The following is a 27300-nucleotide window of genomic DNA, read 5'->3' on the forward strand; positions in this document are numbered from 1 at the left end:
GAACACTTCATTTGTGTTGTATAAAAGTTCATTTATTGCTCACATTCATTTTTGTCACCATCTCTAATTGCACCCAGTAGGAGCTTAATAAATGTTGAATAAATGAATTCATTCTAGTAGTACTATGGAGCTTGTAATTAAGAGACACAGGTACTTTTAGATTTCAAAATTCTCTGCAGATTTTACTTCTCTGATATTACAGCGACATGTGACAGTGACAAAGAACTTCACATTTTGTGCATGTCTTTGGTCACCTTTCAGCGCTAGAATGAATTACTCTTCACTTATGATTTTTGTGTGAACCTCGCGGCTCTTCACCCGCAGCTTGTTGACCTGGGACTCGGCGATGTCAGCCCGTTCCTCGGCCTCCTCCAGCTCATGCTGGAGCTTGCGGAACTTGGAGAGGTTGACGTTGGATTGTTCCTCCTGAGAAAAGAAATGCATTAGAGAGTTAGAGAAAATTTGACATTTCTGATTCTTACTGCCTTTGTTACGAGAAGCAGCTATGGGATTTGCTTCATGAATGAGAAAGCAAAAGGTTCTGTTATTTGGCAACGTACTTATTAGTGGCACATCATCCCACATACTCAGTGAACAAGTGGGCTTACAACCCCCCTGCTCCAGCTTTCTTACTTAACTCTTCCTGGCAAACTTAAGATGCTACAGTGACCACAAGGAGATCAGCATAGCAGGAGTCTGAATCAATCTTGTTTCTATGAAACAAACTTAAAAAAGTAGGTGCAGTGGTAGTATTGGTTGCGGAAGCCTTAAGAAAGGTTTCAGAATTAACAGGATAAGAAAGATAACTGTATCCAAAGGAAAAAGAAATGCCTTGAGATGGATTTATCATGAAGTTAAATAAAAGTTAAACTTCAGAGCCCTCATTTGCACAGTCCCTATGAGTGCTGGTAATATAGGACTTCCAGATGAGAGCTGTAGAGTGTTCTAGATAGGAGGGAATTGGGTTGTAACCAAGAAGCATTTCTGTATGAACATGTCTGGAAAATTGCAGAATAAATGAACTTGAATCTCAAAGGCTCCAGTAATTTGTGATAAAAATTTCTCATTCTAAATAAATTCTCATTTTCTTTTTTTTTTTAATCCTCACCCAAGGATATTTTTTCCATTGCTTTTCAGAGAGTGGAAGGGGAGAGAGAGAAACATCGATGTGAAAGAGACACATTGATTGGTTGCCTTCTGCATGTGCCCCAATTGGGGCTGGGGAGCAAACCTACAACCAAGGTACGTGCCCTTTGGGTAGAATCGAACCCAGGACCCTTCAGTCCACAGGCCAATGTTCTAACCACTGAGCTATACCAGCTAGGGCATAAATTCTCATTTTCAAACCTAATTTTGTATTCCCCATTTTACGTTCTTTGCCTTAAAGAAAGACTCTTAAATTATATACACTTCAGGATCCACAAAACCTGGACTTGCTCCTGAACCCTTCTGTCTCACTGTGAAGATACTCACAGCCTCTTCAGCTTGTCTTTTATAAGCTTTAACTTTGGCTTGTAATTTATCCACCAAGTCTTGCAGCCTGAGAACATTCTTGCGATCCTCCTCGGTCTGATATGAAAAGGGTAGCAAATAGATAGTGTCATTATTTGAAAACAACTCATTTTTATTTTCTTGAAAATAAAATTTGGAAGATATGGAAAGGTTGGTCACCTGGTAAGTGAGTTCCTTCACTCTTCTCTCGTGTTTGCGAAGACCCTTGACTGTCTCAACATTGCGCTTCTGTTCATTTTCAACCTCATTTTCAAGCTCTCTCACCTGGGAAAGAACAGAGGTGCTCAACAATTGGCTGTAACTAGCTGTGTGAACAGGCTGGGAATCAAATGAAGTGATGGAAACCCACTCTGGCCTCCAGTTTCTGGATCTGCTTCTTCCCGCCCTTCAGGGCCAGCTGCTCAGCCTCATCCAGGCGGTGCTGCAGGTCCTTCACTGTCTGCTCCAGGTTCTTCTTCATCCGCTCCAGGTGGGCACTGGTGTCCTGCTCCTTCTTCAGCTCCTCGGCCATCATGGCCGCCTGGTTAGGAATAAGACATAATCAGTTGAGGGAGCTGAGCTAGCTTATCAAGATTCAAGTTTGCCCACTACTGCGTTGCCCTCTGCTCACATCAGTGATGGCCTTCTTGGCCTTCTCTTCTGCATTGCGAGCTTCCTGGACAATGTCCTCCATCTCTCCCTGGATTTGAGAAATGTCTGTCTCCAGCTTCTTCTTGGTGTTGATCAAGCTGGTGTTCTGTTTTAAATTAATGAAAAAGGGAAAATGCATATTTAATTATAAATATTTGCATTGTCAATTTTATTAGTGTACATAGGCATAAATTGTTGGCCAAAGAAGTGTTCAGAATAAAAATCAAATAAAAAGTTGATTGTAAGTTCCCGCCTTCTCTTCCTTCTACTCATATTTCTGTTATTAAAAATTCTCTTGAATTCTTCCAGGTAAATTTTAATTTTTGATATCAAAGATATTTGACAATTTATCGGTGGCTGCATGTAAGCATAAAGCACTATCTCTGCCCCAAGAAAAAATTTAAAGTATTGTACCATGAAGCACCAGACAGCCGATGAAAAACTGATTATTAATTTTTAGGTGTTCATTCATGTTTGTTGGCTTTATTGAAAATTTTCAGTGCATAAGTTGCATCATTATTGGTTTAAAGAATGATTCAAGAATCTCTTATGTTTTGGAAACTTGACAGTATTTGAAATATTCTGTCAATTCAAGGACACCAATAGTGAGCAGGAAAAATGTTATATTTTAATTTAAATTTAAAATTATTTGTAGTATGTAATTTTAATGTTTCTGTGATGGTTATTTCCTTATATTGTAACTTTTAAAAGTATACAATAATATGTGTTTATTGTAAACATAGTAGAACATATAAATTAGCAAAAACAGAGACAAAGAATAATTCTTATACTCTCACTCCACTTATAACACTTTTGTTTATCCTTCCGATGTTTTCTGGATGTTTTTAACAAAAAAAAAGATCACGCTTATATATTATTTCTAAGTTGCTTTTATCACTTACTATATATTGTGAACATCTTTCTGTGGCAATAAGTGCATACTACTATGGCCACTTATTAACTATTGTGAAGATAGACCACCATTTATGTAACAAATCCATACAAATGCTGAGTAGCAGTAATGATTACTTCCATGAGTTTGAGCTTAAGAGCTTTTTTTATATCCCATGAAGTTAGCTTTATGTGCACACGTGATACATAAGTATTACGTGGGCATATTCTTTCTCTTTTTTATTTGCTTATCTTTTTGCTGTTTAGAGTTGCAAGAGACAAGATGGCCACCAATGTTGTATATATGGTTATTAGTAGGGGGACTTCTGTGCTTTTTTAGTAATGCTTCTAGAACTCAAAATATTTCCTATTGACATGATTATGCCAGCCCATAAATATACTTGTGAACCATCTAGGCCCTACTATGTACTTACTGATGTACATTCCCAGAATTCCAAAACCTTGCCAAGATCACTCCTGACTTTATGAACAAGATTATTCTCTCAAATTGTCTTCAGCTTCAGGGAGTGCGTTTGTTCATCTATAGTCTTGAATCTCACCTGGGTGTGCAAGAGTTGCACACGTTCATTAGCATCCACAAGCTCTTGCTCTGCCACCCTTCTGCTTCTCTCAGTCTGTTCCAGGGATGCCCTTAGCTCTTCAATCTCAGCCTGCATCAGGTTAGCTCTGCGCTCAACCATGGCCAGTTGTTCTTTAAGGTCATCTTGGCTTCTTATGGCATCATCCAAATGTAGCTGAGTGTCCTACACAGAAGGAGAAAATGACTCTTACTCATGCTCCAGTTAAAGCAAATACAAATTTAGGATCATGTACACACGTTGATCTTAATAACTTAGATTATGATTAGATAGGAAAATTCTGTAAGTCCCTTTAATGACAAATTTTTTGTAGCCTAGGGTAGCAGTTCTACTCAAAAGAATATGATATTATATTATTTTTGATCCTGAATCACATAAAAGTTCTATGGTGTAAGCTAAAAAAATTTGGATCAGGAAAGTATTCTTAGAGATCAACTAGTCTAATGATATCATTTTATGTATACTGAACAAATGAAGTCCAGATAAATGAAGTGATTTATGCAGTAGTGTGTAACTGAACTCTTTCATGATTTCCTGTCTCTTCACCCTTCACCATTTTGTCTTCTCTTCACATGACAAAAATAAACTCTGTCCTGGTCTTTCCAGAATTAAGCTATTTTTTAGCTGTGGACATAAAAATTTCAACTGATCACCATATTATTTGGATGGTTTATGGCACATAGTCCTCATACAATACTAAAATTTGAGTTACACAATGACACCCAGACTGTATGACACCATGTGTGTTTATCCCAAAGTACCTTCAGTATTCCCTGTGTGTTCCTGTAGTTCCTCAGGGCCTCAGCAGCCTGGCGGTTGGCGTGGTTCAGCTGAATTTCCATTTCATTAAGGTCTCCTTCCATTTTCTTCTTGATCCTCAGGGCATCATTTCTGCTCCTGATCTCAGCATCTAGGGTGCTCTGCATGGACTCCACAACTCTGAGATGGTTCCTCTTTAGCTGATCAATTTCTTCATCTTTTTCAGCAATTTTCCGGTCAATCTCAGATTTCACCTGATTTAACTCAAGTTGGATGCGAAGGATTTTGCCTTCTTCGTGTTCAAGAGATGCCTTTTGAAAAAGCAACATTTAGGTTACTTAAATGTAAAGTTCAAAGAGCGCTTTTTTGTGTGCATTATGATGATTTCTTTAAGAAAGCATTTAAAAAAACTCACAGATTTTCATACATCTTAATTTAGCCTATTAGTTCTGCATTCCCAAGGTACAGTTCAGTATTTCTTACTGAATTATATGAGTTATCCCCTAAAAGTTTGCAACATGATTGATCTCAGTTGCTATTAATTTTTCAACTTATTTATAATGTATAGGTGAGCAAATGAAACGTACCTCTGCTTCCTCTAGGGCAGCCTGTAGTTCACTCTTCTCTTGATCTATTTGTTTTTTTATTTTCTCCAATTCATGGATATGCTTTCCTCCCTCTGCAATTTGCTCAGTGAGGTCAGAAATCTCCTCTGCAGTATAATAATAAAATACCAAATTCATTTGAGAAAAATGAAAAATTGGGGAGATACCCTCCTACCATTTTTGAAATAGAATGATTATAAAGACTCACGCTGTAAATTCTTATTCTCTCTCTTTAGTGTTTCAAGTTGGTCTAGCGATTCCTCGTAGGCATTCTTGATCTTGAACAGCTCAGTGCTGAGAGAGCGGGACTCCTTCTGAGAGGCCTCAAGTTCAGCCTGAGTTTCCTCCTGCTTCTGTTTCCATTCTGATAGGACCTGAAAAACAATAAATCATCAGCAAATGTAAGGACAAAGGGTGACCAAGTAAACACGGGTAAAGTTTAAGCAGGCTGGGCCACCTTGTCAAAGTTCCTCTGCTTTTTGTCCAGGGCTGCACAGGCAGCATTAGTTCGCTCCACATCAAGCATGAGGTCCTCCACTTCATTCTGGAGCCGCTGCTTGGTCTTCTCAAGGGAGGCGCACTTGGCGTTCACGGCTTCTACATGTTCCTCAGCATCCTGCAGACGCTGGGCCAGCTTCTTCCTGAGAAGTTGGTTAGTATAAGTGACTAACAGCAGAGTCAAAGTTATCCCAGGCAACTTTATAAAGCTGCTGACTAAGAAAGCATGTTTTCCCAACATTTTTTTGTCTACAAATCATCAAGGTTTTCTAAAATATCTTCTCAGTATGCATTTTATCTCTTCTAGAATTCTGTTTTCCCTAGTGAATTCTTATCTTTATCTCAGGGGTTGTCAGACATATTTATGAGGCTTTGCGTGTGTGTGAGAGAGAGAGTGTGTGTGTGTGTGGTGGAAGAGATGGAGGTGGAGAAAAAGAGATTGATCGAGTATAAGCACTTTAGCTGACTGAGCAGTGGGAGGATGTGAGGCAGGGTGAGGAAGAAGTGACAACCATGCACAGGAGTCATATCATCAAAGAATGTTAGTATTGAATAGGATCCTTAAACACTTCCTTGTATGGTCCTCTTTACAGATGAGGAAACTGGCGTGGAGTGACATGTTCAAGGTCATACAACTAATCAGTAACTTTTTGGGTTTCTTTAGCCCAGAAAACAAATATTATTCCATTATTGTACTTCCCAAATAGTCTCCAATTTTACTGCTCCTGTCACCAGCCCACCTAATTCACGACCTCTCCTAGCCCACACTCTTATCTAGAATACTCCCTCTGCAGATGCTTGCCAAATCCTCTCATTCTGTCCAGTTCTAACAACTACTGAGATAAATCAAATTTAGGGAAGCTTCCTTCACTGGGAGGTTCCAGGTGTAACTCCCATGAGTTTTATTACACAAATAGTGTGTGCTATTAGTGAATAAACTCATTGATGCTGGTTGTTAGTTAAATGATGAAAAAGTATGATAATCTTATTCTGAATTTCCAATACTCTAGAGACAAATTGATTAGTGTTAATTATAATATTCATAACTATATATCTGTACCAGATAGTCTCAATGTCTCCATTTTTCCTTATATTAAAGGGAATTAAGTCTACTTAATTCATAAAGGGCATACTGATAATTATTCATTCATTTTGGTGGAAAGAAATTTAAGATGCTTTTTTAATAGACCAGAATGGAGTTAGGGCTCTGGTCTTGGCCCATTCTCCAGTGGACATACATGGGGCTGTAAGAAGGAGAATATGTTGGAACCCATCACTCTGCAATAAAATAGTCTGAAATCCTTTACCTATTTCTTTGCCTAGAATATTCTGTGTTTTTAATTTTTCCTTTGCTGTTTTTAAACTTTAATTTCTTCCTGCCCGCCCCCACCCCCAACTCCAAGAGCCTGTACTTGGCCTCCTCCAGCTCCTCTGTGCGCTGGATGGCGTCCGTCTCGTATTTGGTTCTCCACTGGGCAACCTCGCTGTTGGCCTTGGACATCGCTCTCTGCAGCTCCGCCTTGGCTTCCTGCTCCTCCTCATACTGTTCCCGCAGCAGGTCACAGTCGTGGCGGGAGGACTGCAGGGCGTGGGCCAGGGCGTTCTTGGCCTGAACCAACCAAAAACCGTGTAAGTTTACGTTCTGATCATCGATATTCTCTATGTGAAGTTCCATAGTGTCTCACATTGCAACGTTCAAGTCATTGATAGTATCAACTGGAGAATTCTCACCTTAGACTCCTCTTCTAGCTGCCTTTTTAATTCCTCAATCTGTTGTGTAAATGCTTGTTTGCCTCGGGATAGCTGAGAAACCAGAGCATCTTTTTCATCTAGTTGCCGTGCAAACTCACCTGTGAAAGACAAAACGTTGAGGTGCTTTAGTTCTGTTGTCTCAGTGAAGAATACGTTAAAGAATGAAATGACATTAGAACTCTCTCATTTCATATGATGGAAAGGATAACTCAAGAGCTCTGATGCTGTCAAGAGGACTATTTTCTTGCTCTTTCAAAAATGTGTGAGTTGGGGGTTTTTGAGTAATGCTGAGGCAACAAAAAGTTTCTTAGCCCAAGGAGACAATTTTTTCCAGTTATAGCTTATAAGTCTGTTTTTACCACCTTACAATAAAAAGATGAAGGGATAACAAGTCAGTGGTAAGTGGAGGTACATGACTTGTCTTTGATAGGTACACAGCGGTTGAAGCTTGCCTTTCATTCTTCACTCCACAGGATGGCCATATTTATTTACTGACCTGATTCTGTATGCAAACGTGCCCTCTGCGCTGACAATTCATTTATTAAGCGTTGTTGCTCCTCTTCCTTTGTTTTCACTTCACTAAGCTGGTCCTCTAGTGTGCGGCACATTTTCTCAAAGTTTATCTGTGGGTGGAAGTACAAAGCAGTAAGATGCTATGTTTCTATTTGTATGTGTGGGATTTGGAGTCTGTAAGTACTTGTGGGAAAGGGATTGAGTCCATTCTCTTTCTATCAGTCTCAGAGTCCTGCATGGTGCCTTGGATGCAGAGACACGTAATTTTGCCTGGATGAATAATTGATTGTGAAAATGATATTGGAAATGATTAGAAAATATGAGCATCATTTAGATTCTACACCATGTAGAGTATGATTTTTAGATAAGTTTTTTTCTGTAATTGCATTCTTTCACAGTATCAGTGACAAAGTTTAAAGTGATTTCTACATATATAAATGAAATTATTCAGTTCAATATAGTGATGCCTGCCCGGCCAGGTGTGGCTCAGCAGTTGAGCATCAACCTAGGATCCAGGCGATTGGGGTTCGATTGCCGGTCAGGGCACATGCACGGGTTGCGGGCTCGATCCCCAGTCAGGGGTGTGCATGAGGCAGCCAATCAATAACTCTCTCATCATTGATGTTTCTATCTCTCTCTCTCCTTCTCCTTTCCCCTCTCTGAAATTTCTTTCTCCCTTTCTGAAATCAATAAAGATATATTAAAAAATATATATAGTGATACCTAATAGGAATAATTTTAATATTTGAGATAACATCTAAAATTTGTACAGTTAGATTAGATTGGCACGTGTAAACTTGATCATTTTGAATTGTTGCAAATAAAGGTGAAAAGGGGATAAGTTAATAAAAACCTTGGCTTTGGAGACAGTCTCCATGTTACTAGCAAGGTCATCAATCTCCATCTTCATCTCACTCTTCTCCTTCTCCAGCTTCTGCTTGACCCTCTGCAGGTTGTCTATCTGCTCCCCAAGTTCAGCCACACTGTCTGCGTGCTTCTTCCTCAGGGTGGCTGCTGTGGCTTCATGCTGCAGGGTGGCTTCCTCCAGGTCCCTGCGCATTTTCTGGAACTCAGCCTCCCTCTTCTTGTTCATCTCAATCTGGGCTGAAGTTGCCCCACCAGCTTCTTCCAGCCGCTCGCTGATCTCCTCCAGTTCCCGGGAGAGGTCTGAGCGCTGCTTCTCTGCTTTGGCCCGAGAGGCCCGCTCTGCCTCGATTTCCTCCTCCAGCTCCTCAGTGCGAGCCTGAAAGTGACATAACATTAATGGGAATTCATGGCAGTTTTGATTCCTGTAATGCTTAGAAAAGGTGGAATTTATGACTTACCTGTAACTCCTTGATCTTCTTCTGCAGCTGCATCCCAAGAGCCTGTTCATCTTCAATCTTGCTTTGCAGATTGCTCATTTCAAACTCTTTCCTGTTAGGAAAGCATCACATTAGCTCACAGTCAGTTCTCTTACCAGTTTTCTTGTCTATGTATAATTGAACGTATTTATACTGCTGGTGTTGAGGAAGTGAGTAGTACATGCTTTACATGTCAGTCATCTACTATTTTCATTAAATAAAAAGTGAAAGGTGTCTCTTTTACCATGTGCCATGATGTAATATTTTAGAGATCTTTAAAGCATATATTTCATCTGAACTGACAATTAGAAGGTTACAATTGAATTATACCCACTTTTTTATTTTCTCATCAAGTTGCTGTTTGTCATTTTCTACATCCATTGTGGATTCTTGGGCCAATTTTAGGTCACCCTCCAGTTTTCTCTTGGCTCTTTCTAAGTCCATGCGAAGTTTCTTTTCTTGTTCCAGAGATCCTTCAAGCTAAATTTTTAGTGGATTTAATTTATTTTAGATCTTAAGCACTGAACCCTATGTTACTAGCTTTCAAAGATACACTGGAGAATTTTAAAAGATACACCAAATTGCCTGAACTTTAATTATTATTCCCAAACCAGTACTTAAAAGCTTATGAACATCATTTATGATTATGTGTTACAATTGTTTATTTCATCTTAAGGGAAAACACTTTGGTTTCACACTCACATCATCCACTTGCTGCTCTAGCTTGGTTTTAGCTTTGGTCAAGGTGTTGACTTTGTCTTCTTCTGCCTGCAGGTCATCCAGGGTCTGCTGGTGGGCCTCTTGGAGGGCCTTCTTCTCCTTGGTCAGCTTGGCTATGGTTTCGTCCAGACCTGCCATTTCTTCTGTAAGGTTTTTCACCTTTAGATTTGAAAAAATTACAGCAATGTTAATGACATCCTGCTCTTACAGTCTTGATGAAAAACATGCTAATATCTTAGGAGAGTGTCAGCCTGATGGAAAAGGGAAACTACAAGCTAACCCAGGCCTATGTAGCTGAAAAATATGGGAGATAAAGGTCAAGGTTTATAGATATAAATGGCAAAGATTAAATAGTTGACATACTTACGACTATATTTTCTTATCATATTCAATATTTTTAATATAAACTTTCAATTAAAAATGCTTTAGTAACAAGCTAGCACTTGAAATACTCTAAAATGGGTCATGATTTGTACCTTGTTCTCTGTGGCGTGCTTTTCCTTCTCAACCTTGGCCAGTGTCAGCTCGAGGTCGTCAATGTCTTTCTTGAGCTCTGAACATTCATCCTCCAGCTTCCTCTTCTTGGCCGTCAGCTCGGCATTGATCTCTTCCTCATCCTCAGCTCTCTCTGTCACCTCCTTGATTTTGGCTTCAAGCTGGATTTTGGCTTTGATCAGCTGGTCACATCTTTCCTCTGCATCAGCCAAGCCTTCAGCTTCCTAAAGGGGGAAATGAAATATTTTCATTTGTCTAAGTTATATCTGCAAATGCACACCAATTTATTAACAGGTAGAAACTTCAACGACTCAACCAGTTTGGTCAATACATATGCCAACTAACTTGATAATTTTTAAAAACCGGAAGGAAAAAAATGTTAATAATTTCAAATATACTGATTAAATATAATAATAAATTTCCTCCAAATATCCTTACATGGGAGGTCAAATCAGGAAAATGAGCTTTTTGGCAAATCTGCACCTCTGCTACTTTGAAAAGTACTTACTCATTCTAGGACTCAACTTCCTTATATTTGAGGGTGATTGATTTAGCCTTTTTTTCCTCTCCTGGTAAAAACAACATAACTTCAATTTTATCCACAAAAATATTCACTAACGAAAGAACATTCTAATCCAAGAGAAGGTTCTATAAAGAAAGGAAATTACCTGTGGATATTTTTATGACTTTGCTCACTGATGATCAAACTATGTATGAATGCATATATGAACATATGCAGCATAATTTGTGACTTAGTATCTATTGCTTCTTTAGGTCTGAGTCTTGGTATTTTTGAAAGGCAAACAATTACAACAAATGTTTCAGTGGAGACCATTTATTTATAAGCCTTAACTTTAAAAATTCTCATGTCAAGTCAAATAGTGATTGGATGATAAGATATGGCTGAACTGTGCATGTATAATACTCACAGACTGAACTTGGAGCTGTAAGTCATTTTTCTCTTGCATCAGAGTTACCATTTTCTCTTCAAGTTCTTTCCTTTTTGCCTCTGATTTAACCAGATCATCTTTGGCTTTCTCAAACTCTTCCTTCATGTTGGCCATCTCCTTCTCTGTCTCCGCACTCTTGAGGAGGGGCTTGATCTTGAAATACAGCTTCATCCAGGGCCAGTGCTTCACATTCATGAAGGCACGGACATTGTACTGGATGCAGAAGACAGACTCTCTGTAGGAAAGAAAAAAAGATGAAAATGAAAAGGAATGTGGAAAGTGTCCATTCCTCAACAAAAGTAATGACTTCATTGGATTCAATTATTAAAATGTGGAGGAGGACTTGTACTTGGTCCCTCACCTCCTCTCCATCATCTTCCTGAACTCCACCCTCATCAGGAACCCTCTGCACACGGCTTGAGTGCGTGTGATGAGTTGAGCCAGTTTATCATCTCGCATCTCCTCTAGAGTTCCCAACAGGCCAGCTTTAAAGAAAACCTTGCCAAAGAACATTTAAATATGTTATTTTCATTTCCAAAAGAAATGAAGTTATGATAGATAGAAATTTGCATTGGTAGTACCTTGGTATGACCAAATTTATACTGGGTGTGGTCAATGTCAATAGACCCTAGAAGTTTCTCAGAAGCCTTCTTGCTGTCAATGAACTGACCCTCTGGGATAGCACTTGCATTTAGAATCTTGTATCTGTCAGAATAAAAAGGATATTAAAATGTGGTTTATTTTCACTGAAATAAAAAAGGTAGAACTCTTGGTAGCTGTCACTGACAAAATTATAGATTGATTTTTGGAGGAAAAAATTACATTCAAATAAACAGTGCTTTTGTAAAACTTGTGAAGATATGATGAAAAACTTATGATCATATAAACCAAGACTTCTTTCTTTTATGATCACCTTTCAAATAATTGCATTTTAGTGTTTAAGGAAACGTTGAAAAAATTTGAAATGTGGCAATTTTGATACAGACTAGGCACATTGAAAGGGATAACTAATAAGACACAAACCTTTGTTTGAAGTCTGCATAAACAATTCTGCTTGGGAATCCCTTCCTGCAGATGCGGATGCCTTCCAGCACACCATTACACCTCAGCTGGTGCAGGACAAGTTCATGTTCCATGGCCCCTAAAAGAAAGATATGCTTTGTTTCTAAAAGTCTAATGAAAAGTCACACTGGAGTCTTATTTGGATATCAGAAATATCTTACCAGGAGTTTTAGTTTCATTGGGAATGAGACAGCGCACAAAGTGGGGGTGAGTGCTCTTCAAGTTGGTCATCAGCTTATTTAAATTCTCCTATAAAACCACATGAAAAGTTTAAAAATAATTTCTAGTGTTATTTACATGAGAGTCCCTATCAATGATCTATAGTTACTGTGCTCTTATTTCATGTTTTAATGAGCTGTCTCAATGAAGAACAAATTATGACAGTTGAAATCATATACATGGTGTACAGATAGAAAATTATAGATTACACAAAACCATTCAACTTCATTTTATTTTTCTCAAGCACTGCCAATCAGAGAAAGTTTGTATTGAGACTTCGGTCATATGAAATAGATGTAACTGAATACAATGGTAGCTTTTAAGAAAGGATTTGACTTCATGTGAAACTTGCTTAATACCAGATCTTTTAGATTTGGGGCTTAAAGAGGATGTGGTTTACTTATCATAAGGTTTGATGTGAACAGACACACTTTGGGTCCTCTTGTTAAATTTTAACTAAGGCATTCTTCAGGTTATTTTTAGTACATCACAGCTTCTTTTCCTGTTTCACCACAGATTTCTTTTACAAAATTTTAAGTTATAATAATTTAATTTCTTTACAAAAGTAATCATTTGGAATCCAAGAATATACTGTACCCTAAAAAGAGCTGACACTGTCTGGAAAGAAGAACCCTTCTTCTTGGCACCTTTCTTTGCACCACCACTGTCTGAAAAATAAAATAGAAAAATTACAATTATTTGCAACAGCCTTTTAAGTAATATGCATAGACATTAGGACTGCCAAAATTCCCTTTGTTTGGAATTTAAATTTGCACTCATTCATTTGTATTATTCTTATTCTTTCCATTTCTCTTCTCCTTCAACTCTAGATTTGGAAAATATAAGCATTGGCTCACATTATGAGCATTCAGGAAAATAACAAGAAAAGAACTGTATGTAAAGGGTAGATTTGGGGAAGGGATGGGATTTCTTCAGTTCAAATCAGCAAAGTCTATCCCCTGGAGGAGGGTCCAGGAGACAGAATAGTAAGGCCTCCGTAGTGCACACATCTCCCTGAAAAAAGGCAAAGTTACGTGCTTGGTCCTAAGTAGGTGAGCCTCTGCTAACCTGCAGGGAAGTCCTATCTTCTCTTTGCCCGTGCTTTCATACTGTTACTTGTAAATGTGGTCTGAGGTGACTTAAAAGAACAGAATTGTAATTTCTCAAGCTAGTGTTTTGACAAAGAATTTCCTCGTCTCCAACTTAGCTGGATCCTTGAAGGAATCAATACTATTAAAATGGTAGAAATGAGCTGTGTGATTCTGAGCAAGTCACTTAACCTCTCTGAGTCTCTGTGTTCTTATTGGTGCAAGGAGGTTATGGACTAAATGATCCATAATGTCAATTTTAGTTCTGAAAGTCTATGATTGTAAGACTGTACCACACTTATTAAATATACTTCATTTCATTAGATCCGTATTAGCCAGTATTTTCATGTTAGGTTTTGATATAACTATATCTCTGGTAGTATATTTCTAATTTGTGGCTCTAAGAGCATGTTTATGATACTAAAAATGCCCATAAGTAGATGAGTGAAAAAGAAGTTGTAGTACCTTTACACAATGGAATACTACTCAGCTGTAAAAAAACAAGGAAATCTTGCCTTTTGTGACAGTATGGATGAATCTGGACAGTATTATGCTAAGTGAAATAAGCCAGTCAGAGAAAAGACAAATACCATATGTTTTCACTCATATATGGAATCTAATGAACAAAATAAACTAACAAACAATATAGAAACAAACTCATAAATACAGAGAACAGACTGATAGCTGTCAGAGGTCAGGTGGGTCGGGAGGCTGAGTGAGAAAGGTGAAGGGATCAAGCAAAAAAATCCCAAAACTCATAGACATAGACAACAGTATGGTGATTACTAGAGGGAAGGCGGTGGAGGGAGGAGGAGGGGGTAAAGGGGGGATAAATGGAAATGGAAGGAGACTTGACTTTGGGTGGTGAACGCACAATACAATATACAGATGATGTATATTGTACAACTGAAGCCTATATAATTTTATTAACCAATGTCACCCCAATAAATTCAATTAAAAAATGACCTGCTTCAGCAGTTTGAGCCCCAGAGAAGAGGAGAGACAGAGTCTTCAACCCAGATTTCTGGTAAAGTGCAAGCACGGTCTCATTTAGGGGGTCCTTGTTCTTGTCAAGCCAGCCAGCAATGTTGTAGTCCACGGTGCCCGCATAGTGCACCAGCGAGAAGTGGGCCTCAGCCTTGCCTTTGGCAGGCTTGGGCTTCTGGAAGTTGTTGGACTTTCCAAGATGCTGTTCATACAGCTTGTTTTTGAAGGAGGTGTCTGTGGCCTTGGGGAACATGCACTCCTCTTCCAGGATGGAGAAGATGCCCATGGGCTAAGAATAAGAAAAAAGGTACAATAGTAATGAGTCCCTCAGAAAACAGTGTGCTCTGATAATTTATGTACTTGATGAGAACCTGAAAATATAATGTTCCAAAAGAAGATTTGGGATGAAGAGAAATTGAATAGGCATGATACTACTTTGTTGCCTCTTCTCTACTACTGAAATGTAAACAGTCATGTACCAAGGACAAATGGGAAGTATGTTTGCTAGAAAGACTCCATTTAAAAATAACCCATCTGTGCCACTTGATAAAATTTATGTTCAGAGTATAAAATTAAATTCTGAAACTGCCATTTCAAAGCTGGATTCTTTCTTCCATAAATGTATATATCTAAATACTTTCTTCCCTACTGACAAGGGAACTTCCTTCACCTCAAATTTAGACATGACAAAAATATGAAGAGAAGAAAAATTATGGGTAATGACTAGAAATGATCCAGTCCCAGGAGAAATATGCATCTCATGTATATCATTAAAACTCTCTGTACTCTAAGCTATGTTCCCACCACTGTGGAGTTAAATGATACTAATATAGTTTTGCTATGAAAGCAGATTGATCCTTTTCAGTGGCAAATTATATATGAAAGCCTGATAAAAATTCAACATTGATGATTTTGCTTTAGTCTCAAATTGTCTCCCAAAAACTAATTTGAGTGTTCCAGAAACTGAAATACTACAGAAGAAAACAAATGCTTTTCCTGAGAACTATATAGTTTTGATGAATAGTAGAGATATTATATCACCAAAGTAAAAATCTTTTCCCCAAATTGGGCAGACCTAGTCAGCCTTTCGGCTCTCACCTCTCATATTTTTATGAATTTTGATATTACTATTGAAGTTTTCCTACATGGCAGTAGCATTTACTCTTCCCACTGATTAGGGTAGGATTCATACATAACCATATGTTTTATTGTTATTGGTAGGTATACGATGAGCTCCCACTACACTTTTGAGAGCGTTTAATGATTGCTTGATGAGTTTCAACATCTTCAGAACTGATATGACTATTGCTCTACCCCTTGATAATAGGGAATTTAAGGCTTATATTCCAGATAAGGCTATAGAAAGGTTTATTTATTACTCATTGTCAACTTACTCAGTAGTCATCATAGTCTTAATAACTGTAACAATTGAAGAGTTAACTTTCCAAACTTTAAGACATCTTGACATATCCTGCCTTGATACGCATGAAGGATGGTACATTCACAATGCACCATCATGGGTTCACCGGGGTTAATTACAATACTCAGAGGACTATCTGTAATTTCATTTCTTTCATATGCATGAGATCATGTAGGAATAACAGTGAGGGAAAATGAAGTGATTAAGTGGGATAAACATGACTGTGTGTGTGTTGTAATCATTTTTCTACAAATTACTTTTTAATAACGGACCACTTGTGACACACCTCACAACTGATCAGAGTGCACAAATATGCCATAAAATACTACTGCTTGTTCTTTGAAAATTGGAATTGCAGTTAACCATAGGAAGATGGACTATTCTTTATGTTTTGAAGGCTTGAAAGGTCATACATACCTTCTCAATGAGCTCAATGCAGGCAGCCAGGTCCATCCCGAAGTCAATGAACTCCCACTCGATGCCTTCCTTCTTGTACTCCTCCTGCTCCAGCACGAACATGTGGTGGTTGAAGAACTGTTGCAGTTTCTCGTTGGTGAAGTTGATGCACAGCTGCTCCAGGCTGTTGTACTATATAGGAAATTACTCATAACTTACATATTGTATCTACAGAGCAGCTACTAAAATTTCCTTCTGAATTTAAGGCATTTGGTATATTAAATTACTAAGATTCAGATTGTTTTCTTAATATATGACATAATTCTAAACAAAGGAGAATTGACTTCTCAGTACTTTGCTTTCCAAGTAACTGCCTGAAATCATGCATATGAGGCAAAATGCTGTTAAATGAGGACATCTTTTAAATATCCTCATTTAATTTAAAAAAGTGTTTTTCTTAAAATTAAAGCTCATCTGCTTTGATCCAGGATTGATGTTGATTATTTTAACCATTCATGGACCAATTTTGAGACTTCTAGATTTAAAGACTAAAACTTTCTTTTCTGTTTATACCTATTTACTAGTTGTCATATCTCTTCAAAGACCTTTCTTTAGCACAAATCTCATTTTGTACTTTTTTTTAATAGGTGAAGATTTTAATATCCCTCTTTCAATAATTTATAGAAAAGGTAGGCAGAAAATCAGGAAAGATATAGTAGACGTGAATGACAGTATCAGCTTCACCTGACTAATGTTTATAGAATACTTCACTCAACCATCTGTAGCAGAGCACATAATTTTTTCTTTTTTATCATATAAATTTTAAATCTTTAATATAACATATAAAGTACTTCATAATCTGGCTACCCACCTCATAATTTTTAAGCCTTATCTCCTGAAAACTCACCACCTTTCACCACATCATGCATCCCTTTTAAAAAAATTATTGAATTTATCGTGCTGACATTGGTTAATAAAATTATATAGCTTTCAGGTGTACGATTCTATAATACATCATCTGTATATTGTATTGTACATTCACCACTCAAAATCAAGTCACCTTCTGTCACCATTTATCCCCCCTTTGCCCTGTTCTACCTTCCCCCACTCACTTTCCCTTTAGTAATCACTGTACTGTTGCCTGTATCTATGAGTTTTGTGTGTGTTTTTTTGCTTGATCCCTTCACGTTTTTAACCCAGCTCCCCAACCTCCCTCCTCTTTGACAGCTGTCAGTCTATTCTCTATATCTATGAATCTTTTTCTATTTTGTTAGTTTATTTTGTTCATTAGATTCCACATATAAATAAAATCATATGGTACTTGTCTTTCTCTCACTGGCTTATTTCACTTAGCGTAATACTCTCTATGCCCGTCTATGCTATTGCAAAGGGTAAGATTTCCTTTTTATGGCTGAGTAGTATTCCATTGTGTGAATGTACTACAGCTTTTTTATTCACCCATCTACTGATGGGCACTTGGGTTGCTTTCAGATCTTGGCTATTGTAAATAATGCTTCAGTGAACATAGGGGTGCATATATTTTTTTGAATTACTGTTTTGTGTTTCTTTGGATATATCCCCAGAAGTGGAATTGCTGGATCATAAGGCAGTTCTACTTTTAATTTTTTGAGGTAACTCCACACTGCTTTCCACAGTGGCTGCACCAATCTGCATTCCCACCAATGGTGCACAAGGGTTTTCTTTTTTCCAAATCCTCTCCAGCACTGTTTTTTAATTTTTAAATTGAATTTTTTTGGGTGACATTGGTTACTAAAATTATATAGGTTTCGGGTGTACAGTTCTATAATACGTCATCCACATGTTGCATTGTGTGTTCATCACTCCAAGTCAGATCTCCATCCATCACCATATATTTCCCCTGTACCTTCTTCTACTTCCCCCCAACCCCTTTTCCTCAGGTAATCACCGTGCTGTTGTCTGTGTCTATGAGTTTTTTTTGTTTTTTGGTTTTTTGCTTAATTCCTTCACCTTCTTCACCCAACCCAGCAATCTCCCCAACTTGTTGTTTGTTGATTTTCTATGCTTTAAATAACCGAGGATTTGCATTTGCTAATTTTCTATAAGTTCATTACTCACATCAAAGATCTCAAAGCCAGCGATGTCCAAGACCCCAATGAAGTACTGCCTGGGCTGCTTGGTGTCCAGCTGCTGGTTGATGCGGGTGACCATCCACAGGAACATCTTCTCATAGATGGATTTGGCCAGAGCACCCACTGAGTTGGTCACCTTCAAGAAAAAAGTTAATTTAGTTTTTGAATTGAAAACAATGATGGACCCTTAAGGTCTCCTGTAGCTAAAATGAACCTGGGGGTTTATGTCGTTTACCTGCTGCACAGTCTGGCCTTTGGTGACATACTCGTTGCCAACCTTGACCCTGGGGTAGCAGAGGGCTTTGAGCAGGTCAGCGGAGTTTAGACCCTGGAGATAGGCTGCCTTGTCAGCAACTGCATGAACAAGGTGAAGATGGTGAAACTGATCAAGGCTTATACAATTGAAGGTGTGGATGACAATGACAGGAAGAATTTATGCTTGAAGAGTAATATGTACAAATATAGCATAACCTATTTGTTGATATTGCTTCAAAATTGCCACCTTTCATACTAAGTTTAGTCATTTTTTTGAGATGATAATTTGGAACTTGGGAAATTAATGCTCTGTGTGATATTTAAAACATAGCTAAAGTGGGCCACAGATTAAAATAATTTGAGAAACTCTAATCTAAGGGTGTAGTGACAGCAACATTTAGATTTATTATTTTTTTCTAGTGCATGTGGGCAAAATAGTCACAGAAGTAAAAAACATTTTAATCAAATGGCAAATACTAGCTTGCAATAAGTCAATTAAAAATGGAATGGGCAGAAATCACAACTCCACAAATCTGCTTAGTCATGTAAAACACCGGGTAGTGCGTCATTTCTTTTACCTAATACTTTTCCCCATCATCAGATATCTCAAAGGAAGTAAAATCATGGTCTTTGCCTTTAAGGAGCTGATGATGTCATTTCTGTCAATTGAAAGATATCAGCAGGGAGGTCTACCTTCAGTGCCATCTGGCTCAGCTTGCTCTTCCCTTTGCTTTTGCTTGAATTTCATGTTCCCATAATGCATCACGGCTCCTGTGAGCTTGTAGATGGCCACCTTTTCATCAGCGCTGAAACCCAGGATGTCCACAGCACTCTGAAAAGAGTTGAATTTAACTCACCTCACAGTTATCCCCTTGGCAGACTCAGGATACTCCCACTTTTTTCTCATCACGCCTTGTCTCATATTTGACTAACACTTTTCAAAAAGCACTCATATTCATCCCTATTTTGTTCTACATAGCAACACCAAGAAGTATAAATCAGCCTTCCTGCCGAGCCATGTGGACAGACAGATGTTATATAACTTACGCACACTCACCGAGCCAGGACTCGGAGCCATGGCTGTGGGTAACAAGGCCATGCTTTTCCCATTTCTCCACATTATAAGCCTGGCCTTGCTGCGCATGCTTCTGACTGTCTCATGGCTTTTTTGCTCTTTTCTGCAGCCTTACAGTCTTTCTGTTAGCTCCTCCTCCTACAGTGTCCTAACCTAATACCTAATCAGAGCCTACCTTTCCGCCCTAATGGGCAGGAGGGATGGAGCTGGGAAAAGGACATGAGGACAGCAGCTGTGGCCCGAGTGTTTCTCCACATGCCTGTCTGCTGTCAGGTCACAGCCTAGCTGACCATGAGATACCTGGCAGTGAACTTGACCTTGACCTGTTCGTTACTCATGTAGGGAACCGACATCTGTGGAAAGAACTTTCTCCCTATATTGAAACATTTTGTGTCCTTTTCCTCTGTCAGGTTTTTATTCCCTTCCTAGTTGCCCATGCTAGGCTTTGGAAATGCTTTGAAAGGCTTGGGGCAGGCCTCAGGGAGGAAGGTAGGTTTATTTACCACTGTCTCCTAACACCCTTGCCTCAGATTATTGCCTTCCAGTCCCAGCTCACTGACTCTGCCTGTCTGTGGAGCTTAGACATTATTACAGAAGTCCTGGAGCAAGACTACTACATGTTTTAAACTTCTGACACTAGCAGATATTTCTCAACTCCATATCACATTTGGACATACGAATATAATAATAAGCTGTAGAGAGTACGAGCTGATATTTACAAGATAAAGGTACACGAACAGTTCACGGACTCCCTGAAAATAATATTTTAAAAGAAAAGTATATTTGCAAGCAACTTTAAATCCTATCTTGGGAATGTTGGGATATTCCCATTGGTACTAAAGTTAATAATCAAAGAAGATTGATAATTCAGAAATTCAAAAAACCCCACAAAATATGTATAAAAAATTAGTTACAGTAATAATCCTTTAAAAAAGAGGAGGGAGAGAAAATCTATAGTTCCAAAAATAAATATAAAGGCTTCATGGAGTCCTAAAAAGAATATTATTGAGGTAGACAATCCATTTCTCCTTATACTGCATAGGGAGCCGAGGCTTATATTATTAGTCCATAGAGGTGTATTCAAAACAGATGCTGTGTTTACATCTGATTTTAAAGGGACTGTGGGAATTTCATATTCTGTTACAAAAATTTTAAAATATTGTAGCTCTTTCTCTGTTTCTTGGGTCTAGGGTCTGGCATAAAATAGAAGAGGAACATCACTATTGGAGTATAAAAATTGACTGAAAACGACTGATAAGATAAGAAAAAATAGTAAGTCAGATAGCTAAGGAATGACAAAGACCTAACATTTATTACAGACATTTAAAATATCTATACATATCAGTGGGCAGGGGCATTAAAATATCTTGTAATTTTATTCCAACGGTAGGAAATCCTGAAAGGTAGTATTGCCTGTTTGTACTCCTTCTACTAATGCTGTCTGCTTTAATAGAGGAGAGAGGAGAGTGTTGTACACTGGAAAATGAATTTTCCTTTTCTTGCTTTGTGTCTGTTACTTACATCTGTGGCCATCAGCTCTTCCTGATCATCAATGCTAGGCACTGTGATTTCACCTTGACTAACAAAGGCAAAGTCATATGGATTGGTGGTGATCAAAAGCATTTCTGAATACATGGAAAAGAATAAATATAGACAGAGTTACTTTGGTCATATAAAACATTTCAGAGGGACTTCTTAGAAAAGCTGTCATTATTTCTTGGTAGAAATCAATCAAAGATACTTCTTACCAATAAGCTCTGGTTTCTTGTTGGACATGATTTGATAAAATATGTGGTAGCTTCTTTCAGCTTTTAGCTGGAAAGTAACTCGGGACTTCTCTAGCAGATCTAGAAAGTGAGATTAAGCACATAAAAAGAAAAGGCCACAGTGGAAAATAGATAAAAATAAGATTTTTAATTTATACCCGAAAGAAGAAGATAACCACTTATATTTGTTAACTTACATGTTTCAATATCTGCAGAAGCCAGTTTGCCTGTGGCACCAAAATGAATCCTGATGAATTTACCCTTAAAGAGGCAAAGGAGAACTTATTGTACATATTAAAAGGCAGATGCTAGTTCTTTAGCTATGGACAAATAGATGCAAAAGATATTACTATCAGATGTATAGAAGAGGTGGTACTAATTCTCACATGAAAAGGAAGACCAAGAAACTTACAAAACGAGAGGAGTTGTCATTCCTCACGGTCTTGGCATTTCCAAAGGCTTCCAGGAGGGGGTTGGCACTGATGATTTGATCTTCAAGTGTCCCCTTAAGAGAATTGAATAAGATAGATAAAGAAACCCTACAAAAGATGAGTTGCAGGCTGTTAAAGTAACTTCTCACTGATCTTCCCCATTCCCTTCTCCCCCTTTGCAGTGGTCTGTAACTTGTGGGTAAGGTTTTCTAAAATGAGTGAGGAGGAGCAGAACAGATTGTGGGGAGGGGGACACTCCAGTGACGTGGTCTTGATTTCCATATCCTTCAGGCCCACCTATTCCTCCTGATTAAATGGTGGTGAGAACTTTTGCATATTGAACCTGCCAATATATTTCATTCTCTCAAGTCCTTCCAAGAGTTATTTTCCAAATCTGGCATTGCATACAACTGGTTGCCATGATTCTGAAGTACTGTGGTCACATTATAAATAGTCTTTTAGTTCTTCCATCCTCAAATAAACATCATACCCACCTGCAGTTTGCCACCAGAAGCAGCATCCTCTTTTTTCTTCTCTCCGGTAACTGCAATTGTTGCAAAGTACTGGATGACACGTTTGGTGTTCACAGTCTTCCCTGCACCAGATTCTCCGCTGTCAATTTCAGACAGATGAAAAAGTCAGAATCTAATCTGTAGTAGTAACTACTACAGGGATCAAAACTCAACAGAAAATTAAGACATGAAATGTGCATACGTAATCAGGATGGACTGGTTCTCACGATCTGGAAAAGAGAAACCGAAACCCAAGATGTTTTTAAAAAACACAGGACTTGGCACATACTTGTAAACACAGTACTTGTAAACTCAAACTTGGTCTTTTAAAACTCCCCACTCATACAAAAGTAATAACTATATCAACTGGTGCTTTGCTATTTTCACAAATACTTTAAAAAAATAAGTAGCAAAAGATGTGCTAATTAATCAGTGTTAAACTTCCACTACCTTTAATATGATAAAATATATAATGTATTATTTCACCGTAATAACTATGTGAATAAACTATCACTATTAGGTGAATGAATATTAGTTTCATGTCCCGTTAATCACCTAGTTCATAGTTCAAAATCCTGTCATGATATTAATGTCCAATCTAAGGTTTAATATAGTAATTGTGATAACTTCTCAGTATGACACTTCAAAGTTTACTTTTTAGAAGAGATAATATATTAGCTATAATTAAAATGCATTGTTGACCCCTAAATTTAGTTAATTTTGAGCTGGAATTTGTGTTAATTAATTTGGATTTTAGCATAGAAATCTAAGCAAAATTCCTTATGTGTTTGGAATTGGTACATTTTATTTTAAATATATTTCCCTAACTTTATTAGTGCTATCATTATGTTTGTGCTGAACAATTTATTTTCTAAGTACTGGCCCTATGTCTTCTGTGTTATCAGTATACAAATATTTTATAAGTGGCTATAGAAGTTGTAATTATGGACTCGCTCACCAGTCAGCATGAACTGATAGGCATTGTCAGAGATGGAGAAGATGTGAGGTGGGGCCTCCTGGCGTTTTTTGCCTCGGTAGGCAGACACCACCTCGGGGTTATACACCGGCAGCCACTTATAGGGGTTGACAGTGACACAGAAGAGGCCTGAGTAGGTCTGTGGGAAATGACAAGATAGCTCAATCAGTAGTCACCTCATTAATATGCCTTGGAAATATGGAGAGAGGGATCTAAGTACAGCATTTAAGGGACCTAAGCTTTAAGTTCTCATAATGCTTAATGGTTTTGTCCATTTGCTGCCTCCTCCTAACACCCACTGCTTCACAAAATGCTTCAGCCTTCCAACTAATCCAGTATCAAGTAGATAGCTTTCCACATGCATATTTTCAAATACATTAGAATTTATAACACTAACCAAATGATTGGTCTTAAGATAATATTGCAGTAGCTGATTCTGAAAATAAAGTCTTTAATTTGTTTTAGCTAACACAGTTCATAGAGTTATTGAAAAGTAATGTCAAAGGGGGCGCTCACGTAGATCATCCAGGCTGCATAACGCTCTTTGAGGTTGTACAGCACAGCAGGCTCATGCAGGTGAGTCATCATGGCCATGTCCTCAATCTTGTCATATTTGGGAGGGTTCATAGAGAAGACTTGATCATCCTTAACTGTGACAGTCTGTTAAGAAAAGAAGGAGCCAGTGTGTATCAACTGAGTAGTAGAAAAGGATCATTTATGCCTCTCCCTCTTTTCTTTTTAACTCACAGCTCCAGCTTCAGTCTTAGCTGTCACTTTCCCCGCTTCCCTGCTCTGCACTGTTGCTTTCACATAGGCCTCCTTAGGATCCACCACAAAGACAGAATTCTTGGCATCAAAGGGCTTGTTCTGGGCTTCAATTCGCTCCTTTTCAGGTTTTCGGAGATAAGGAGCAGCCTCCCCAAAAATTGCCATCTCAGCGTCGGAACTCATGGCTGCGGGTTATTGATGGCAGCACAGCACAGCACCAGGAGTACCTAGAGGGAAGAAGCAGAGTTGGACTATGACCCAGGGTGTGAGTGGGCATTGTCCTGTCACTCTCACGTTTGGTTAGTGGGCTTCACTGGCCATGCTTATTTCCTCACTCTTGCTTTTAGGGATCACTCCTGTGTACTATGTAAAGGTTCTGAAAGATTATATCATTGATTTGAAAGTCTTATACTGGTAGCTTAATTTTTGTGACATTTTTAGCCTCCATTTTATCTTATGTATCAATTGAGAAATGTGGAGGAATTGACATTTAATCAGCAACATTTGTAATGCCCCAAGTGTGTTCAGAATCTTTTTCTGCTTGCTTTTCTTTTCTTTCCTTTTTCCACACGCCCCCATTTTTTGACATTGTGATGACACAAAGAAATAGAAAATAACTGTTAAGAGTGGCTTTATAATATAAATGAACTTATTTAAAAACACTCAATTATTTAAGCATATTTTCTTGCCTCAAATTATTAAAGTTGCATGTATAAACTGTGTAAAAAGATATTAAAGTTGGATGTATGAAAGGTACATTTGTTCTTTGAGGACATAGCCCAGGTCGAAAGCACCTAATAAACACAAAGACCTAGTTAGCTCACAATTATTAGGCAATTAAAGGGGAAAGTAAGTACAACAAAAGCTGAAAATCCAACAAATGATTTTATCCTAAGTCAAAATTATATTTTATTCTTAAATTGTGTAAAAGTCAGAAATAGTGTCTAAACAAAAGATAACTAAAAATTTCTTGGAGAAAGACATCTGAAGTTGTAATAAAATGTTTGTAGCGATTGTATACTTTTAGCCTATACTTCTCATTGTTTTTAGCTGGATTTTAGCATACAGATTCTTTTTATCTGATTCTTATTGTTTTAGGTCTCTTTCTCTCAGTCCCTCCTCTTATTTAAAAAATACCAATCCTCTAAGTATCTCTTCTGAAATAGATAGCCAGTATAAAGGGTCAAGCCAAAATAAACTTAAATTTTTCCCACTGACAAATTAATTGTGAGAAAATAGATCCTCTGCCCTGATGGCAAGGACAGGATGAGTGACCAGAGTTAAAGAAGGTCACCTTTGTGGAGCAGAAGAGGGACTGGTTTGTGGAAAGCAGTGCGTTGGTTGTCAACAACAAGAATAGCATCAACCTTTTATAAGCTTTCCAGAAGGAGTCTTGATCAAAACTTCCCTCAACTTGCAATGTTAGATACGGAATTTGCTACAAACAAAATCAATGTAGTTCATACTTGTGAAAGTTTCTTGATGAGGCAGTGAAATTTAGATATTATCAGGGGACAAATACTGGAACAGTTAATGTTAGGGTTTTTTTCTTCGAAGAAGAAATGTTGCTCTATCACATTATTTTTTTTGTTTCTGTGTTTGTTTTTACACCAGACAATTTTGAGTTAACTACCATGTAGAGATGACTATATACAGTGTATCCACAAAACACAGAAAGGATGTTACCCACCCTATCTCATGCCTGAAATCAGTCATTTCCCAGTCTGTGGGTCACAAGCCCCCAAGGATCCTCAGGCTTGTTGCAACAAGTCCTTGAATTCACCTGCACGGTGATAATTGCCTCAAGTCCAACAAGCAACATTCCCACACAGACAGTGTTTTCTGTTCTTTTCTAAATGAATATAGCTGCTGTATTAAATATAGACTCATAAGATAATTATTGAATATATAGTAGGTTTTCATCATTATGTATATTCCTAACATGATTCAAAAAGTACAGATCCCAACACATAGAGTTGGGGGAGGTCCATTAAATGTTTCTGGTTCAGTGGGAGGAGACCTTGGAAACCACTGACTTAGATCATAGATGGCAAGAGCTGGAGGGACCTTAGCAGTCACCTAGAACCCAGCCTCCTCATTTTACTGATGAGGGAACAGGCTCAGAAAGATGAAGGGTCATTCAGTGACACAGAGGTGTAAATGGTGGTGCTTGGACATGAGTCCTGTTCTCCTAAGTCCACATTAGGACTTACTAGTGCTAATTCCATGGCAACACCCTATTCAGGATACATAAATACCAACAGGGTGGACCAGGCAACTAGAGTCAGTGAAAAGCCTGGACTGGTACCTAGAAATGTGGACTTTCAGATCAACCCATTGTTGGTTGATATTACCATTCTGTCTCTCTGATAAATCCTTACAGTTCAAGCTGTAGTAGTAATTCCCATTACATGTTACATCTGATCGTTGCATCTTTCAGAAGTTCTAACAACATGTAAAAGAGAAGAGTCATTGAAATTGTGTGGTTAAATGGTCTGAACAGTCACAATTTTATGAGAAGCCATTTTTAAAGAGCAGCTGCTCCTTGTGCCCTCTTCCCAGTACTAAGAACTAAGATGTAAATGGTAGCTCTCAGAACGCAGCCTAGAGATCCCTTGTTCTTTAGGGAGTAATAATAAGTTAGTCTTACCTCTCGTGTTACCAGATGGAGAAGGTGGCAGGCTCGAAGCAGACAACTACTGTTGAAAGAAAAACAAGAGAATGGGGATTCTATTACTTTTTCCATTTAATCACAAAATACTCTCAATTACTGTGCACAATGTAATCTTTAGGAATGTCGGAAAGAAAAACTAAAATTTGGGAAACAATAGCCATCTCCCTTAAGTGGACAGTAATAACCAGGAATGTAAAACCAGCCAAGTGCTCTTCCACATACACATACCTTAAAGAATTTTGAGGAGGGACAGGACAGAGGCATCTCGGTTCCACTTTTATAGAGGCTGTTCT

General features: G+C 38.1%; 1 protein-coding gene across 1 annotated transcript; it reads right to left on the reverse strand.

The window, feature by feature from the left end:
• MYH4 (myosin heavy chain 4) lies at positions 1–27300 on the reverse strand. The gene is made up of 40 exons (XM_081115674.1): positions 27236–27300; positions 26984–27032; positions 24313–24560; positions 24082–24225; positions 23548–23704; positions 22792–22819; positions 22572–22689; positions 22059–22151; positions 21844–21907; positions 21629–21727; positions 21402–21505; positions 19499–19637; positions 18786–18904; positions 18537–18686; positions 16461–16631; positions 14603–14912; positions 13146–13216; positions 12491–12578; positions 12291–12408; positions 11849–11972; positions 11629–11765; positions 11247–11502; positions 10299–10541; positions 9805–9981; positions 9437–9582; positions 9085–9175; positions 8613–9002; positions 7743–7869; positions 7226–7344; positions 6907–7103; positions 5454–5637; positions 5205–5370; positions 4979–5103; positions 4394–4702; positions 3594–3797; positions 2123–2248; positions 1862–2032; positions 1672–1776; positions 1474–1569; positions 1–426 (listed from the first exon to the last, which is right to left on the reverse strand). The coding sequence occupies exons 3-40, from the start codon at positions 24514–24516 to the stop codon at positions 274–276; spliced, it is 5823 nt and encodes a 1940-aa protein (XP_080971800.1). The 5' UTR covers positions 24517–24560; positions 26984–27032; positions 27236–27300; the 3' UTR covers positions 1–273.

The sequence above is a fragment of the Miniopterus schreibersii genome (assembly GCF_964146895.1).
Source record: "Miniopterus schreibersii genome assembly, chromosome: 16".
Taxonomy (NCBI): Eukaryota; Metazoa; Chordata; class Mammalia; order Chiroptera; family Miniopteridae; genus Miniopterus; species Miniopterus schreibersii.